At 40.2% G+C, this 19,843-nt stretch overlaps 2 protein-coding genes across 2 annotated transcripts in view; one reads left to right on the forward strand and one right to left on the reverse strand.

Moving 5' to 3' along the window:
• DNAJC24 (DnaJ heat shock protein family (Hsp40) member C24) overlaps positions 1-17,486 on the reverse strand; it is a 38,998-nt gene extending 21,512 nt beyond the window's left edge. Inside the window, exons 1-2 of the mRNA XM_079787841.1 lie at positions 17,415-17,486; positions 16,276-16,416 (exon numbers count right to left, since the gene is read on the reverse strand). Of these exons, the coding sequence (XP_079643967.1) occupies positions 16,276-16,386 (111 nt within the window). The 5' untranslated portion in view covers positions 16,387-16,416; positions 17,415-17,486. The remainder of the gene's footprint in view (positions 1-16,275; positions 16,417-17,414) is intronic.
• A 91-nt stretch (positions 17,487-17,577) lies between these two features.
• The window catches only part of DCDC1 (doublecortin domain containing 1), a gene marked incomplete at its 3' end in the record, with an annotated part of 318,067 nt that continues 315,801 nt past the window's right edge, over positions 17,578-19,843 (forward strand). Inside the window, exon 1 of the mRNA XM_079788060.1 lies at positions 17,578-17,650. Coding sequence (XP_079644186.1) covers positions 17,588-17,650 — 63 coding nt within the window. The 5' untranslated portion in view covers positions 17,578-17,587. The remainder of the gene's footprint in view (positions 17,651-19,843) is intronic.

Raw genomic sequence — 19,843 nt, forward strand, 5'->3', positions numbered from 1 at the left:
ATACAATATGAAGAAAATTAAACCTTAAGCAATGGGTTACCTTATATCCAATTTAAGGGTAAAGTTTGACTCCTCCCCCAACCCAAATCATACTAAACAAGTCTTTGATGACCTACTCAACATGAACTATACAGAGAATTCCAAGATTGACATTCTTCCTCCGATAGCCCCCAGTGGTAATTAGCAGCAGTGCACTAGCTAACTACTTCTCTGGGTGCAGGGAAGACATGGTTTTGTGCAATTAAAGACTTAAGACACTGATGGCAAACTGAAGTTATCCCTGCTGAACAAGGGTGGTGATGTACATCTACAAATCCTACAGGGCTGCTCTCCTGCAGCAACTCGGAGCTCTGCTCTGTGGCCATCAAGGCCATCAGGTACTAATTAGGCAGTGTGTTCTGTCAACGCTTTCATGCTCTTCCTTTATTAATTGATCATTCTGCCACATTAATGATACTACTACACTGGTTTTGAATCCCCTCAAGTGCTTTATCCCAGAGATAGAAAAGAAAGAAGACATGAGAAAGAGAATGTCCCACATTTAATTTACCTACCTCATATTTGAATTAACACTAAGTTATTTGAATCAACTCTAAAAGTTCTTTCTTTTATTGGCAAAAATGCTCCTGTGGACCTAAAATATATACATATTCTTTAAGTAAAGTGTAACTGCTGTCAAATTAACTTTATAAGCTATAGGAAAATACAATGGGAATGAAATTTAAACTAAAAGCGTTGGCATTTTCATACATACATGTTCAAAAATTAATGGTGGGAGATTAAATGCTTAAGGCTGGAGAGGGAGTGGCTACTATTTTTCTTAATTCTAACTACCTAATGATGAGGGCAACTCACCTAAAATGACACTCAATAAACCAGAGAAGTGACCTGACAGGACCTGGGTGAAATATAAAACATTTAATAACTGCAGTTACAATCAATGAACTTAGTATACAATTTTTGAGATAAAGGCCTAAGAAGCTTCTTCAGATGCAGTGAAAACACATATCCTCTCTGATAATTTGTGGTTTTCCTTATTGCAAATCACTGTTTTTATGAAGCAGCCATTAAAAAGCTGGTGAGGAGGCGCTGTTAAGATGGTGCAGCAGTGATTCTCTAATGAATCAGCACAACTTAGGTAGACAAGGGAGAGATCCACACTGACTGACATTTTGTTGTTGTTTTGTTGCATTTTCTGTAAGATGCCCCTAGCTTAAACAAGATCATGTTACAAAAAGTTAGATGTGAAAGACTACAACTGCGTCCTTTACATGTTGACACCACATTAAGATTATGAAAGCTGAAAAAAATCATTACAAAGGTAAAGTCAAGTACAACACACTACTGCCACCTAATGATTAGGAAAATATTGCCTAAAGTAAAAGACAACAACTCATGTATCATTCTATGCAACATCTAACAGCAGAAACACAATTTTAAAAACATGTTTGAACAATTTTAAGGTTTTCTGATTCAAATAGAGAAAAAATAACCCATGTGCAAAAGTGTGTTTATCCACTCAAAAAGGCTTATTAATTATCTTACTATAAGTCATACTGTGCTAGCCAATGAGCACCCAATGATGAATAGAACAGGATCCCTGTCCTGAGAGACTCAGTCTAGTGGAGATCAGACATATAAACAATTAATTATAATACAATGGGGAGAAATGAGCTGATAAAAAAAGATAACATCATAAAAAGGTTAACTTAGAATAAATTAAGGAAGGTTTTTAAATAAAGATGACATTTGACTGGGTTTTGAAGGATGAAGAGGAGTCAACATATGGAGGAATTGTGAAAGGGTAGAGGGGAAAGGCATTCAAGACAGTGAGAAATGCCAAATATAAGACAGGAAAGTACTAAGATAAATATTAGAGTTATGAATAGCAGAACTGCAAGCTATACTTAGAATGAATAAAAGAACAGTTGGGTAGGAAAAGTAGTAAAAGGTGAAGCTGAAAAGCAAGACTGGGTTCAGAATGAAAAGAAACTAGTATGCTAAGAAACATGGATGTTTTCCTACTTAAAACTCCAATTACTTGCATAATAGAGATATAACCATATTTCTCAAAAGACAAAAAAAAATGTAACCTGGTGGTAGGATGGAAGGTATAGGAGGAGAGGTAGGGGAACGGGCAATAAGGAAAATTACTGCAGCACTCCTGAGGAACTTGCTAGGGATGCTGAGGATCAAAGGCAGGAGGTATCAGACAGGGGAAAGGTACGAAGCTGGGACAGGAATTTGGGAGCCACCTGTGAAGCAGATAAAACTACAGGAATATACAGAAAGCAGTCCTCAAGTTTTTTGAGTTATGAGCAACTCCAAGATTATGATAAAAAGCTGGAGAAAGGGAGATGCACACACAATTTTGAAAACAATTAAGAGACCTCCCAAAGCACTAGGGCCTCCGAGTAAGAGTCTCTGATTTGGTGACAGGTGAAGAAAGACAAAGATAAAACTCTGAAGGACAGTAACATTTATATCTGATAGAGGAAAAGACGCTAGAAAAGATAATAGAGCAGTGAGCAATAAGATAAGCAGGAAACAGGATCTGCAGAAGCCCAAGGAGGAAAGAATTTCAAGGCACAAGGAAGATCTATGACAACAGCAAATGTCACATTGAAACCACTGACTGGCAAGTAGGGGCCATTGGCCACTGTACTAGGCACTAGAGAGAAGAATGGCAGTGGGGAAAGAGAGTGGGCTGAGAAGCAAATGGATGGTAGTTAAGTCATGTTTGGCAAGGAAGGAGAGAGAGAGGAGTAACAGCCATAGTAACCAAGGCCAAAGGAAGATACGTAATTTTGAAAGGCATTTTACTGCATGAGGGGGTAAGCTAACGGAAAAGGAAAATTCAAGTTAGAGAGTAGAAGAGAGAACTGGTGCAGAACTGACCTTAAAATATGTAAAATTCACTTTTTATTTTAGCTTGGTTGTGACTAATTATGTGACCCTAGAAAAGTTACTCAACTGTACAAAATCTCCTCACCTGAAAAATAGAAAGAATGCTTGCTAAACTGTAAGCTACTCAAGAAGTAAGGCCCTTTATCCATCATATTACAACTAACTACATCTATAGCACCTAGCACAATGCCAGCACATACAAGACAGGACATATTTAGTTAGTGAATACATTATCTGTCTATAAAGCTCAGTGTTTTGTAAAAATCAAAGGACATAATGTGAATAAGCATATTTTGATACAATTTAATATTTTAATGGGGTATGGCAGGAGAGGCAGGCCTGAATAAAATATTTTTAAAAAATTCTTGAAAGCATTGTTGACAAGACAGTAAAGAATTCTGGGCCAAAAATGAAGGGAAAACATATAATCAAGGACAAAGGATGAAAGGCGCTTTTGATCCAAGGGTATTTCGCCTATCCTAGCAAGTATCCTGGAAATGAACTTTTATTTTGGTAACCCCGTTTGGCTTAAGGTGGTTATGCACATCAGAGAGGGGCTGACTAGAGGAAGAAGAAACAGGTTATTGGAATAGACACAAAAGCTGAAAATGAGTCTAACGCCTAGCTGTGCAGAGACCCATTCTGTTACATCAGGGTGAGAAGCTAAGTCCCTGAGGGAAGGATATATTTCCACACTTACTGGCCTTTGTCCTTTATAGCAACCCGGGGAAGGGGTGGGGCAGATTTCTCTTCCACAAACTACATGCAAAATTTGCTCTTCCATTCCTGAAATCCAGTAATAGCACTAATTTCCCAATATAACACTAATATGCGTAAATGAACACTTACAGAGGAGGATGAGTTTTCAATGTCCAAAAGCAATGTGAAAATGCCATTTAATCAAAACTACTCTTGAAAATCATTAATTTTTTCATTCAGTATAGTATTTGGAGTTTCATGAATATAACTCTATACAGCAATATGCATATAAAAATCTATTGCATATACAGCAATGAATACCTAATACATCTAAAATATAAGTTTACCATTTTTAACTTTTTTGGCTTAACACGACACTGGCTAAATGCTTTAGAGTCATTATTGCATTTAATCTTTATGAAAAAAGAAAATAATAAAAAATCTTTATCTGTATTTTTGCAGAGGCATAGAGAGGTTAAGTCACTACTGCTAGGGCACACAGATCATAAATGACACAGGTGAGATTCAAAACCAGGGCAAAGTGATACAAAGTCAGGACTCTTAATCACTATGCTACACATAGGGTTCCCTACGACACCACATTTTAGAATTTATTTAATGTATATGCAATAGCACTTATTACACTAGATACTAGAATTTAAACATCTGTGTCTTCCTCCTAACAATAAACTCTGTTATCCACAGTATCCAGAATAGTGTCTAGAAATGTAATAGGTACTAACCCTAACAGATGTTGAGTGAATGGATGAATGAATAACTGAAGACAAATTCAGATTGCTTTGATCCTCATAAATAGTTCTAAATCCATCCATTTAATGAATGTAAAAAGTGTAATTCTCAAACAAAATGTCTTGGATTACCTTCAGGGATTGTAAGAATTTTATTTTGTATTTTTAAATGTTTTGAGATAGCTAAAAAGTAATGGCTAGTTTAAGTTGCTTCAGGAAAAAGGACACGTCTTTTCTGAGCTAGATCATACCACACACTGCACAAAGGATAATGCTCAACTTGTAGACAATATTTCAAAAAGCCTAACATAATGAGAAGGGGTTTTATCTTTTATTACTGAGTGCAAGTATATTTGATCCTTAATTAGTAGAAACCTGGGCACAACCGCATTAACTGTATTTGTGACATAGAAGATAATTCAAGGAATACATATATGTAATATAAAGTATCCCAATTAAGAATAAATTAATTTGAAAGTAAAGAAAAAATAAGTCAAAACACAAATAACCTTAACAAGTAAAATGTGATTAATGAACAAAAATCTATGATTTACTTGAAGGCAAATTTTAAAGTTGTTTCATATTTCAGATGGCACAGTTTTAAAGTACCTTGCAAGATGATAGTTACTATTTTTAAATCATGCAAAACCATGCAATTCACTTATACCCAAAATGTGCAAACTAGACATTATACATAAAATTTTTGTTAACAGCATATTATATGACATGCTATACAAGGTTTACTCCTCGGGAATAGGTAAAGGAATAAATCCATCTCTCTTTAAAAATCATAACTAATTAATTAAAGGCCACATAAAACATCAAGGAATTTTTAGAGCTTAAAACAATGACAAAAGAAATTCACAGTGACAGTGAAAGCAGATCCATGGTTGCCTAGGGAAGACAGAGAATGCATCTTGAAATGGTGATGGTTATACAGGTATATTCAATCAAAACTGATCACAATAACTAAAATAAGTGCATTTTATTGTATATAAATTGTACTTCATAAGGTTAACTTAAAAATAACATCAAAAAAATATATCCTAAGAAACATAATAAAGTTCTAGCTATTTTATATGGATAAAAAAGGTGGAACAACAATACTCTAGAGAATTCCAACACTTTAACAAAAGTGTAATATTAATTCCTTTGGGAAACACTGGGCGAAATGTCTTTTTGTTTTTGTTTTGTTATATTTTGGCATACTGAAAATAATGTACACCAAATCACAAGAAAATTCTAAATGTAATGTATCTTTAAAATTTTTACTTTTCCCCTTTCAATTATTGTTTAGCATTATTATTTTACACAGTTTTCTTATCATTTATTTGTTTAATCTTTTTTAATAGAATGTATGTCTTCAAATATATATCAATATATAAGGGCAGTTGGGGGAGAGATCAGGCCAGTAGGGGAGGGAAGTTGGGGGCAACCAGGCCAGCAGGGGAGGGCAGTTGTGGGAAATCAGGCCTGCAGGGGAGGGCAGTTGGGGGCCATCAGGCCGGCAGGGGAGGGCAGTTGGGGGTGACCAGGCTGGCAGGCAGAAGCAGTTAGGGGCAATCAGGCAGGCAGGCAGGTGAATGGTTAGGAGCCAGCAGTCCCGGATTGTGAGGAGGATGTCCAACTGCTGGTTTAGGCCCGATCCCTGGCAGTTGGACATCCCCCCAAGGAGTCCCAGATTGGAGAGGATGCAGGCTGGGCTGAGGGACACCCCCCCCCCCAGTGCACGAATTTCATGCACTGGGCCTCTAGTACATATATAAAAGCCTAAGCAACTGTTACAGCTGAACAACCGGAATGACCCAACCACTGGCTGGTAGCTATGACGCACACTGACCCAGACCTTGCTGCTGGATCCCTGACAGCCCCAAATCTGGTTCACCTGCACCCCAGACCCAGATAGGAGGGAAGAAGGAGCCCGATTCCTCACGGAATCGGCCGTTGGTTAGCTTGCTGCTGGGGCCAACCTCCTGCAGTTCTTCTCCCTGGCCGGCCGGACCTCCCGATCAGCCCCAATTGCCAGCCAGGCAGAGGGACCCTACCCGTACATGAATTTGTGCACCAGGCCTCTAGTATTATATAACTAGCTTAATCCTAGTGTGTGTGTGTGTGTGTGTGTGTGTGTGTGTGTGTGTGTGTGTATATCTCAAACCACTTACAATTAAAACAGAACCTCTGAATGCTCACATAAGTATTAAGTGGCATTTTATTCCTCAAATTACATGAATTTTCTTTAAGATTATGGAACTTATAGTAACAACAGCATAAATTTTCCAACACAATAATTCTTTTCCAGTAGAAAGGTATCCTGTGATATTATCAGCACCAATGGGAAAAGACCCCCAATTTTCAATTTGACAAAGCTTTTGGAGGGAAACTTTATTCTCAGTAAGTAATTTTTATATGCATAACTGCAAAAATATGGGAATAATATAACTAATCATTCTTGATGTTAAACCATTTCAAAGCAATGATTATTCAACTTAGTAGAAAACTAAAATAATATTTTAGAAATTGATTCATAAGGAGAAAAGAGCAATGTACTTTTATTGATAAGTAAAGTCCCTATTAATAAAATGCTGCGAGGAAATGTTGAGTCAGTTACCATTATTATTTGTGTACAGTAAATTATTAGGCAACAGACAATGGTATGTGACATATGTCTTTTAGGCTAATTCTGCACTTTACATTTATATGTATCTTCAAGCAATTCTAAAATATCTCAGTCATTAAATTTTTTTTTCAGAATTGGAACCTTGAGTAAGCACTACAGTTACAAAAATTGAAATAAGGAAACAGTATTTACTGAATCAACATGTATTGTAAACTTAGCAGCCTATGATTTAGCAATATTTTACCCCAACAACTAATTATGTAGGAGGTATTAAATTCAAAGTCTTTTGAACTTGGAAAAGTACACAAAATAAATATGCCTTTTTACAAAATTAGATACAGAATGGTATTTGTCAAATGTAATTTTATTCTCCAACTGTTTTGAGACATTATTGAAAGTCAGAGAAAATATGGGAATTCAAATTAGAAAGCAAGAATATAAACTAAAAGTCTATTTATGAAAAAAAATCTAATAAGCAAAATAAATAACATGGTTTTTCCTTATAATTTTCTGCTTCATAACTCTTTTAGCAACTCTAAACTCATACAAAAGAGAATAAAGAAAACAAGTTTCACTCCATAAGCCATATATAATCTAGATTCCTTCCAAATTAAAATAGAGAGTAGTAATTATGTCTGACCTTCTGAAATACTTCATCAATTGTACGTGAATTAGGTGTCTCATGGAAATCCAGAACACCTAAAATTATGCCTTGAAACAACTGACATAATGGGAGAGAATCTAGAGGCAAAGGATATGTGGTCAAGCCCAGATTTTACCCCTTACTAATTGTGTATTGTAGCCAAACCACTTAACTGTAACTAAGCCTTGGCTCTCTCAACTGAGAACATGGGGATAATATTACCTGCCTTTTTCAAGACTGCTGAGAGGATAAAACTAGGTAAGATGTGAAAGCATTTGTAAACTGTAAAGAACAAACTATAAAGTATAATACACATGCTACTAATTATATCCTTACTACTGCATGCTTCCTAACCTTCTTAAACAGAATATGCTGAGTGTAATTCAACCCACAGCCATAATTATGAATATAAATTATTGTGCTAAGCTGTAAGGGACCAAAGACACTGCAACCCAGGCAAAAAGAGGCTAAAATGATAGGTGGATTGTTGTGGTGGCTCTTTATAATTCTGCTTGTCTTCTGTACAATTAGTTGTTAGCCAAGACTTCTTGCTGCTATAATACGCATAGCTGCCTTTTGGGATTCTTGGCAGAATAACGCTTGTTACAATTCTCTCGCCCATAATTTGTTGTTCCACTACTCCCTCTCACCTTCTCTCAACAGACTGAGTTAACTCAGTCTTCTTTATCAGAGAAAAAAGCCACCAAGTGAGAGCTCTTCAACTTCCTGCCATCTAAATGACAAATGAACCAGCTCTTGCACCCATCCTTTCTTCCTTCTCCCCAGTAAAAACAGAGACAGGTCCCTCCTTCCTCTTTCCCTTCTACCTGTGCTTTAGGTCCCATCCCCTTCTGCCTTCTGTCAGTTATTCTCTCTCTCCTATCATTTCAATCCCAAGCTTTCTCTTGGCTACTTCTCATGAAACTTAATCATGTTCCAGTCTCTCTTTATCTTCTAAAAGGAAAAGCAGAAAAAACTTTTTACCACACTCAGCTACCTTCATTCTCCTTACCTGCCAGCTATACCTCTCCTGTCCTAGACAAATAAAACTAAATATACTTCTACTGGGGGAGGGTATCCACCAGGAAGGGAAACATGACAGGGATGGGGACAGCAGGGGTTACAACTAAGAAAATTTTGAAACAATCAGCAGGAGTTCATCAGGTGAGGTAGGGGAAGGGGCACAGTGCACCAGGCAGAGATAGCAGCAAATACAAAGGCCTATGGCCAAGGAAGGGTATCTGGCCTCTAAAGGGAAATGAGAATAGTTCAGGGCTTCTACTAAATAGCAAGTTCATATGCACAATTATCCCTGGTCTCTCCCAAAACTCCACTAAAATAATAGGAAAACAATAATTTTTAAATGCAAAGGTATAAATGCGTAAGAACAAATTCAACAGGAGAGAAGAGAAAAAGTAGGTGAGAGACACCAAAAATGGATCAATAAATGGTAACCAATTCAATCTACTTGAAAAAACCGAAACCTAAGCCTGAAGCAAAAGACAAGAGGTGATCTCATTCATGCAGAGGCCAGAAAAACTAAAAACAAACAAACAAAAAAACACCCCAGGGGCATTAAGTATGTTTGAACGTTGGGTTGAGGGACATGACAAAAGAGCAGGAAGACTGGTTCAGACTTTAGAAGAAATAATTAGACCTCCAGCTCTCCTCCTCATCAAAGCCAGACATCTACTCTCTCCTTCCATAGCAGAAAACCAGAAGTTTACTGTATGAAGAAATAGACCAGAGAGGGTTCTGGATTCGGGAGCATCAGGTTGAGAGGCAGGATGCAATTTTGCACTGAAAACCAAAGGAAAAAGTTGACACAGGGAGTAACATGAATCCAAGTTTCCTTCTTCCCAGGCAGACAATTTGAGAATTCCCCCCTTGGATATGGATTCAGATGCTGCACATGTGGGGTCATCCAACAAAATGATTGACCCTACCTAATGAAAGCCCCTAGTTGTGCATAAAAATAGGAACCTTCCAATAAACTTGTAACACTTCATTCTTAAATATGAACAGACAACAAAGGGTCACCAAATATATGAAAAGAGAGAGTCTCTAGAACCAAAGGAAGGGAAAAAACAAAGAGAACTCAAAGGAAGATAAGAGTGACTTAGCTTGCCACACAAACTGCCTTGCAAAAGGGGCATGCCTATTTCCATGAATATATTATTTACCTCAGTCTCTACTTTTTATTCACAAACTACCTTTTGGCATTTAATAAAAAATAAGATGGGCAAAGAGACAAGAAAATGTGATCCATCATAACGAAAGGATACAGAATTTGGTGAAGAGTAGACCCAGACGTTTGAATTATCAGATGGAAACTTAAAAATCCTATCTAATAAAAGAGTAATATGCAAATTGACTGTCATTCCAACACACAAGATGGCTGCCCCCATGTGGTCAAAGATGGCTGCCACCATGTGGACACAAGATGGCCGCCACAAGATAGCTAGCAGGGGAGGGCATTTGGGAGGGATCAGGCCAACAGGGGAGGGCAGTTGTGGGCAATCAGGCCAGCAGAGGAGGGCAGTTGGGAGGGACCAGGCCTGCAGGGGAGGGCAGTGAGGGGTGACCAGGCCGGCAGAGGAGGGAAGTTGGGGGCGACTGGGCCTGCAGGGAAGGGCAGTTAGGGGCAATCAGGCTAGCAGGGGAGCAGTTAGGAATCAATCAGGCTGGCAGGGGAGTGGTTAGGTAGTGATCAGGCTGGCAGGCAGAAGTGGTTAGGGGCAATCAGGAAGGCAGGCAGGCGAGCAGTTGGGAGCCAGCAGTCCTGGATTGTGAGAGGAATGTCTGACTGCCCGTTTAGGCCCCATCCTACCAGGATGGGGCCTAAACGGGCAGTCGGACATCCCTCGAGGGGTCCCAGATTGGAGAGCGTGCAGGCTGGCTGAGGGACACCCCCCCCCCCATGCATGAATTTCGTGCACCGGGCCTTTAGTACCTATAATATGCATAATAGAGGACCAAGTGAAAATAGTGCACAATTAAACTAAAAATTTGACAAATAGAACACTTGATTCTTGAAAAAATACTTGATTCACCCAAAAGATGGTAAGGAAGGCCAAATGGAGGAACAAAGAGCAAATAAGACAAATCTAAAAATTAAAAGATTACAGATTTTAACCCAAACATTGCCAAACCTATATAATAAAAGCCTAATATGCTAAGTGTCTGTTCGACTGTTCGACCATTCGCTATGATGCGCACTGACCACCATGCGCTCCTGGGGTCTGGCCAATCAAGACAGGGCAAGATGGCCAGACAAGCCCTGGAGCTCTCTTGCTGTCCCTCCCTGGTCGGCCAACCTCCTGTGGACCTTGCCCGGCTGTCCGGCTGGCCCTGATCAGCCCCAATTGGGACTGGGCAAGACGGGCCGGACACGTCATGAAGCCCTCCCGCGGTCCCTCCACAGGGCCCAATTGTGCACCTGTGGGGTCCCTTGGCCTGGGCTGTGCCCTCTCACAATCCAGGACCCCTTGGGGGATGTCAGAGAGCTGGTTTCAGCCCAATCCCCGGAGGCCAGGCAGAGGGACCCTACCGGTGCACAATCCATGCACTGGGCCTCTAGTAATTACAGAAAATGTAAATGAACTAGGGGCTGGGGGAGATGAGATGTTGGTCAAAGAATATAAACTTTCAATTATAAGATGAATTTGGAGATCTAGTATAGTGACTACAGTTATCAATATTGCATTGTATACCTGAAAGTTGCTAAGAGAGTAAATCTTAAAGGTTCTATACACACACACACACAATAGTAACTATGTGAGATGACAAACCTTACTGTGGTTATCATTTCACAAAATATATGTGTATCAATCATCACATTGTACACCTTAAACTTCCACAATGATATATGTCAGTTATATCTCATTAAAGCTGGTGAGGGTGGGGAGGAATGTAAATGGAATAAACACTCCCAATAAAAAGGGTGAGATTGACAGATGGGAATTTTTCAACCCTAATTATTCGCTATATACAAGAAAAAATACTTTAAACATAAAAGAGACAGACCGAAAGGATAGTTAAAAATAAATCATACATAGTACATAAAAGCTGGTGTCACTATTTTAATATCAAAGTAGATGCCAAGAAGAGTACTATGAGAAATAGAGAGGGGAATTTTATAATGATCAAAGGTTCAAATTCATGCAGATGAAACTCTTAAATATATATGTACCTAATAAAAATAATCCCAAATACATTAAAAATTTCTAATAGAATTAAAGAAAAAAATAGTAAAGTCCACAATCACAAATTAATAAAACAGATTAAAAAATCTATAATATAGAATATTTGAACAACATATCAATATAACCTAGTAGATATTTACAGAACACTATATTCAATAATGGAGTACACAATTTTCAAGTGATTGGAAACATTCACCAAGATAGACCATATGCTAGACCATAAAAAAAGTTTTAATGAATTCCAAAGGAATGAAATCATACCAAGTATATTCTCTAACAGAATTAAATTAGAAATCAGTAATAGAAAGATCTGAATATTTTCCAACATTTTAAAGTTAAATAATGTTTTTTCTTAGTAACCCACAGGACAAAGAAAACTATTACAGGAGAAATTTTCAAATATTTTGAACTAAATGATAATGAAAATACACATCAAAATTTGTGCTTCTGGCTTAGAAAAGAAGACAGGTGTACAATCAATAACAATGAAAGTTTCTTCATTAATAAGCTGGAAAAAAGAGAAGCAAGTAAGTAGAAGAAAGGATATAATAAAATTAAAAGCAGAAATCAAGTGAAGAAAAATAGACAAACAATACCAAAAAATCAACAAAGTAAAAGTTGGTTCTTGGCAAAGATTAATAAGAGAGATAAACCTCTACCAAGACTGATCAGAAAAAAAAAAGGAATGCCAATGTAAAGAATAAAAGGAAAAACATAACTATATACCTTATAGCAATTCAAGAATAACAAGATAGTATGAACATTATGATAAATTTAACTTCATAAAGTAATGGACAAATTCTTGATAACTATAACTGCCTAGTAAATTCTATTAAACATTTAAATAAAAAATTAAGGCAATCTCATACAATCTTTCAGAAAAGAAAGAAAATGGAATCATTCCCCAATTATGTTATGGAACCAGCATATCTGTGATATTATGTTTAGGCATGGACATCATAAATCTAGCCATAAAAATCCTCAACAAAATAAGAGCAATTAGAATCCTGCAACATATCCTATCTAATAAAACAGTAATATACAAATTGACCGTACCTTCGCTATGCCCACAGCCAATCAGAGCGAACAAGATGGCGGTTAATTTGCATATGCTGAGGGAGGGAGGAGTGAAGAAAGCAGAAAGCATGGCGGCTGCGCAGGTGGGCGGTGGCGCAGCTGTGGAGCACGCGGCCATGGTGGCCTCTGAGGCAGTGGCGGGCAGTGTGAGCAGCGGCGACGTGGCCACAGCGGTGGCGGTGGCGGGGGTGGGCGGGGCGTGCAGTGGAGGCGGCAGGCGGGGCATGGCGGGCAGTGTGCAAGGCCGCGGTGGCCTTGGAGGCGGTGGTGGCTGCGGGCGGGGCGTGGCGAGGCAGGTGGGCGGGTGGGGCGTGCAGCAGCAGCGTGCGGGGCTGAGGAGGCAGCGGCAGCGTGCGCAGCGGGTCGGGGTGATCAGAGGCGGCAGCAGTGCACGGCCACAGAGGCAGCTGCGTCAGCGGGCGTAGAGGGTCAGGAGTGCGGGGCGAGGTGAGCTGTGTTGGGTGGTCCGGACGGGCGGGAGGCGCCCCGCCCTTTGGCCTGCCCCGCCCCGCCCGCCGCAGCGGGAGAGGTGAGTGGGCGGGAGGGAAGCCCGCCGCCAGAAATCTTGCAGGAAATATTCCTGCAACGGGTCCCTAGAGCAATTAGAATCCTGCAACATATCCTCTCTAATAAAATGGTAATATGCAAATTAACCATCACTCCGCTACACAAGCCACGCCCACCAGCCAAGCCACGCCCACCAGCCAATCAGGGTGAGTATGCAAATTAACCCCAATCCAAGATGGCTACAGCTACAGAGAGCAAGGTTTCCCAGGTAACAGAGGAAGCCAAGCTTTCCATAGCCGTTGCAGGCCTAAGCCTCCACTCAAGCTACAAAGTTTCAATTATAGAAGGTAAACAAATTCAAACAAATGGCGGCAGAATGGAGCTCGAGAGAGCAGGTCAGGGTTGCCGGCGGCAACAGGGGAAGCAAAGCTTTCCGCACACCTTGGCTGGGCTCACCCGCTTAAGGCTACAAAGTTTCAATTGTAGAAGGTGAATTAACTGCCACAGAAATGGCTGCCGGAGCCCCAGGCTTGGCTCCGCTCCAGGCTACAAAGTTTCAATTGTAGAAGGAAAATAAATTCCAGATACCAGGGCCTCTGCTTGGGTTGCCAGGGGGCGTGGCCGGCCTGCAAACCACCACAGGCCCCTTGCTCAGGCCGCTCCACACCCCAAGGGAACCCCCACCCTTATCTGTGACACCCTTCAGGGCAAACCAGCTGGCCCCCACCCGTGCACCAGGCCTCTATCCTGTCTAATAAAAGAGTAATATACAGATTGATCATCACTGCAACACACAATATAGCTGTGGTCAAAAGATCCTGCCCCCATGTGGTCAAAGATCCTGCCCCCATGTGGACACAAGATGGCCACCACAAGATGGCCAGCAGGAGAGGGCAGTTGGGAGGCACCCGGCCTGCAAGGGAGGGCAGTTGTGAGGGACCAGACCTGCAAGGGAGGGCAGTTGGAGGTGATCAACCCTGCAGGAGAGGGCAGTTAGGGGTGACCAGGCTGGCAGAGGAGGGAAGTTGGGGGCAAACAGGCTGGCAGGGGAGCAGTTAAGCATCAACCAGGCTGGCAGCGGAGTGGTTAGGGGGTGATCAGGCTGGCAGGCAGAAGTGGTTAGGGGCAATCAGGAAGGCAGGCAGGCAAGCAGTTGGGAGCCAGCAGTCCTGGATTGTGAGAGGGATGTCCGACTGCCCGTTTAGGCCCGATCCCACCAGGATCGGGCCTAAACGGGCAGTCGGACATCCCTCCAGGAGTCCCAGATTGGAGAGGGTACAGGCTGGGCTGAGGGACAACCCCCCGCCGTGCACGAATTTCGTGCACAGGGCTTCTAGTAAAAACTATAATATTTCATGAATAAGTGAGATTTGTTTATTCTAAGAATGCATAATAGATTTAACACTAAGAAAAATCAATGGAACTTAGATTAAAGGAGGAAATTAATATATGCAAACTTCAATAAATGTTTTTTAAAAAAATCTAACAAAGTTCAATACCCACTCATGAAAATATAATTGCAAGACACATACAATGTTAAAAAAGTAATAAGATGAGATCAATTTTCATAATATATTTCCTTATTGGTGCGAATATAATCACATATATTGAGTTTAAATATGCAAAAGACAATACATCCAAAATATTATCATTTCAATATGTAATCAACAAAACAATATTAGATTATTTGTGGGGGGTTTTTGTACTAAGTCTTTGAAATCCAATTTGTATTTTATATTTATTTCAGCATATTTGGGTTTGAACTGAGCTACATTTTAAGTGCTCAATAGCCATATGTAGCTAGTAGCTGCTGGATGCTAATGCTGATTACATGAACACTTTTAAGCATTTTACATGAATTATTTCATTACTAGTGACCCGGTGCACGAATTCGTGCACACTGAAAGGAAATTAATTAGAAGGTGGCTGGCGGGGTGGGACTGGGCGAGATGGGCTGGACACGCCCTGGAGCCAACCTCCCGGGGCTGCCAGCTGCACCTGGGGTGGCGCCATGGCTTAAAAGGCATCTGCATAGTGAGCGGGGTCCCTCCTGCAGGTGGGGTCCCTTGGCCTGGTATTTGGGGGTCAGGCTGAAACCGGCTCTCCAACATCCCCCAAGGGGTCCTGGAGTGTGAGAGGGCACCCTGCAATGTTGATGTCATACAGGGTATGGAACACAAATGCAAGTGTGCAGTAAACCAGATTAGGAGCCAACAGTGCCCCAGCAACAACATAACCCACAGCCAAAGGTGGAACTGCGCAGCCCTGCGAGGAATCAGGCTCCCTCCTCTCTGGTTTCTGGGTGCATCACCCAAGAACCGCCACTGCCAAGTCACTGCAGCTCAGCAGCTCCTGCGTTGAGCGTCTGTCCCTGGTGGTCAGTGCGCATCAAGGCAACCGGTCGGACAGAGGGAGGGACACTTAGCATATTAGCCTTTTATACACACACACGTGTATATATATATATATATATATATACACACATATATATATATACACACATATATATATACATATATATATATATACATATACATATACATATGTATATGTATATATATATGATACCTCACAGGGGCACATACAGGGGAAAGTAACTTGTCCAAGTTCTCACAGTGCGTGGTAGAAACAGAATAACTCAGATCTCCTGCTTCAAATTGCCATGCTATCCCACCTCAAACCAACTTTTTTTTTTTTTTTTTTTTTTTTTTTACAATATGATTGAAACTTTCAACTCACCATATTAATACCATGATTCCTGCTTGAATATCATATATTCATTTTATGGAAACAAATTTCTGGTCACATAAAAATAACTGATCTCCCCCTCTCCCTCCCCAATGATTTAAAATCTGAAATAACCAGACTTACCATTAATATGAGTTTCTGATACTTTTGTTTTAGGTCAGCCATACTTGCAGATGGGTTTGCCCCCAGAATGCTGTACCAATCCTTTTTTGGTATCTGCCCAAAAGCCATCATCCACTGAACAAGTGGGCCTTCTCTGATCAGCTGAATAAAAATATTGATGACAACTAATTAAATTCATTACAGTTTGCATGTATGTATGAAATAAGCAAGAACTGCTTTTCTAAGTTCTTTAACATTTAGATATTTAGATGGGTAAATCATTATTATAATGCAAACCTAATGAAGCATAATTTTTGTTTAAAACACCCCCAGAGCCCTGACTGAGTGGCTCAGTTTGTTAAAAAGCGCTGTCAAATAAGCCAAGGTTGTGGGTTCGATACCCGGTCAGAGTACATACAAGAATCAACCAATGAAGGCACGAATAAGTGGAACAACAATCTCTCTGTCTCCAATCTCAGTCTAACCCCCTTCCCCGCTCTCTAAAATAAATTTAAAAAATTTAAAACACTCCAATAATTTCATGTATAACAATACAGACATGTATGGAAAACTTCCTTTCATGCTATACCCTTAAGTCTTAAATTAAGGACTATACAACAGTATTGAAAAATACTGAATTGGATAATGAACCATGGATTACACTGTAAGAAGGTATTTCTGCTGGTCTTATGGTAAACGTGGCACACAGTAAGTACTCACTAAATACACTAAAGGAGCTTACTAAATGTTTACAAATGTGTTTTTTTTTTTTTAAGCAAAGCAAAAAGACCAAAGAATTAACATGAATTTGGGAGCATTCCCTCTTAAATGTCCCAGTTCACTTCTTTTCTTCCAAATTATTTTTTAAGAAGAACACGAGAAACAGCCCATCACGCTGGAGGTAGCGAGCAAGAATCCCTCTGCTGTTGGGGGAGCCCCCTGAAAGTGTCCCCTCGAGGATACCGTCCGTGGTCTCCAGGTTACAGCGGAGACCCCGCCAGGAGCCCGGAAACCAGGCCACCTCGGCCCACAGCGGTGAACGTAAGGAGACGGCAAGGCCTCCTCAAAAAAGGCTCTTCGGAATTCACTGCATTCACAGGCGGCCCCATCGTCAGCCACAGGCGAGTACCTCCCCAGGCTCCACTCGAAATCAAACTCACCAAACTTCATGGAGGCGTCGGAACGGGCTCCTCGCAACCCGTCGGCCAAAACTGGGAACCGGTTTCTTTTTCCGCCGGAAGTTATTGCTCTTACGCGACCACGTTCCCAGCCGAGGCGTAGGGGCCGAGGCACTACGCGGAAGCGTCGCTCCACCCTCCAGGACGCGGTGGCTATGGTAACCAGTCGCTGCTATGGTACCCGGTCGACGCTTCTAAGGACTTGGAGAGCAGCAGCAGTAAGTGCTTGAGCTATGGGGAAAGGCATCTTTCCCCTTCTTCTAAACTCCCTCTTCTCCCTGGTCCGTTACCCTCGCTTCTCTCTCCTGCCTCAGCGAGCCTGGCCCCATGCCTCCGTCTGCCCCCGCCACCCCCAAAGCGCCCTACCCGGCGCTGCTCCCCGTTCTGTGGTTGGTGAATGCACTATGGCGGGGTGGGGGGTTAAGAATGAGAACTGATTCCTCTCAAGTCCCTGTACTTCTCTTAGAATGTTCTCATTCGAACATTAAGAGAAATAAAACCTATGCTGAATAGTTTGTTTTTTCAGTTAAAAAAAAAATTTTTTTTTCTGGGAAATATGCTAAGCCAAGTTGTTTCTTTTCGATTTTAGCATCTGGCTTAAAAGATAAACACACACACACACACACACACACACACACACACAATTTCCAAGTCCGTTCACATTTACTGTCTCGCTTCACTTTTACTTTAACCCACTGAGGAAGGTAAGGCAGGTATTATTTTCTCTTTTTGTAGTGGAAGAAACAAACCAAGGATCAAGTCCAAATAGCTAATTATGAGAGCAGCAGAACATGGTTTTTAGCAAGTCTATCTATTCCCAGGGCAGCCATGCTATCTTTGAAGCTTACAGAAAAAGCAGAATAAACTGCTCGTTTAACTTTTGCTTAGTTTTTTCCCTCTTCCATCTCCCTTTATTTCCGTTCTGCTTTTACCTTGTATCTTCTTTGTGCTGCTTACCTTATGTTGACCTTTCTTCCTTGCATTGTGCCTAGAGGCAGAAACTGTATGGCATTTCTTGGCAGCATGATTTAATTTCACTTGGAATGTTGAGGTTATTTTGTTGTTATTGCTTAGATTTGCTTTCCTTCTTTTTTTATTATTTTTCTTCTACAAAATCTCAATTTGAGGAGCAATCAGGAGAAACCTGAGCACATTCAATAAAGTATTTCAATATGGCCAATTATTTAATGATGGTATGAACTATAAAGAATAACAGACTGACACAGTAAAGTAAAAAAAAAAAAATCTCAAGCTATAAGTATAGATTAGGTTCTCTGTAGGAGACACAAAAACATAACACATTATTTTATTCATACAAAGTCCTCAAAGCTGGTGTGTATTTTAACTGTACGGTGCATCTTAACTTGGACTAACCACATTCGAGTGCTCAAAAGCCACATCTAACTAGTGACTACTTTATTGAATAGGGCAGGTAGTCAAGAGGATAAAGTCCTAACTCCTTAATCTGGCATTCAGTTACTTTCCCAATATGATCCTTAGTTTTCCAGCCTCATCACTATTACCTAATACAGGAAACATATAAACAAATGGATCTTTTCTGAGTACTTCATCTATAATTCACATGGTTCCCCTTGCTTATTATAATATCCTCGCTCTTTTCTTCTTCCTATGAGTTTTATCCCTTCTTTAAGACCTATCTCTTTTATCAGACCTTTTATGATGTCCCAGTCCTTGGAAATTACTTTCTTCCTCTCAACTTTCATAGCAAGTCCTGTGTATACTACTCACTTGCATTCATCCTATCCTACAGGGTATTGTTATACACGTCAAATGTATATTCTGATTCTCTAATTGGATTGTAAGATCTCTGAGGGTAGGAACATCTCTCAGAGAAACTAAGCACCAGCTAGTTTGCCACATTCTCTAGAGTTCTAGTGATGGGTACCTAGAATAGGTTTATTTCTTACTACCTTATTTTAAGAAAGTAATTTATCCATTTCATGTAAAAATTAATATTTCAGAAATATAAACTATGTTAGCATTGTGGTTAAGAGCATAAACTCTGGAAACTGGCTGCATAGGTTTGAATCCAAATCCACCTCTTACTGATTATGTGAACAGTTTAAATTAATCTCTGTGCCTTGGATCCTTCCTCTGTAAAATAGGAATAATAATAGTATCTCCTTCATAGATTTGTTGTGAGGATTAAAAAGATAATAGTGCCTGAAAGTCGTAAGTACCCAGTAAACGTTAGCTGTTGTTATTAATAGTTAAATTTTTGTTTTGATATTTATAGCAGTATTTTAGGAATTTCCACACAGAGCAAACAAAAGCTACCAACTATTGAATTAGAAAAATGAAATAAAACCCAAATGTTTGTTGAACTATAGTTTGCAGGATAAATTAAAAAGCATGGGCAAAAACTTCATTCTTATGTCACTAGCATAAAC

Source organism: Cnephaeus nilssonii, assembly GCF_951640355.1.
Source record: "Cnephaeus nilssonii genome assembly, chromosome: 13".
Lineage (NCBI taxonomy): Eukaryota > Metazoa > Chordata > Mammalia > Chiroptera > Vespertilionidae > Cnephaeus > Cnephaeus nilssonii.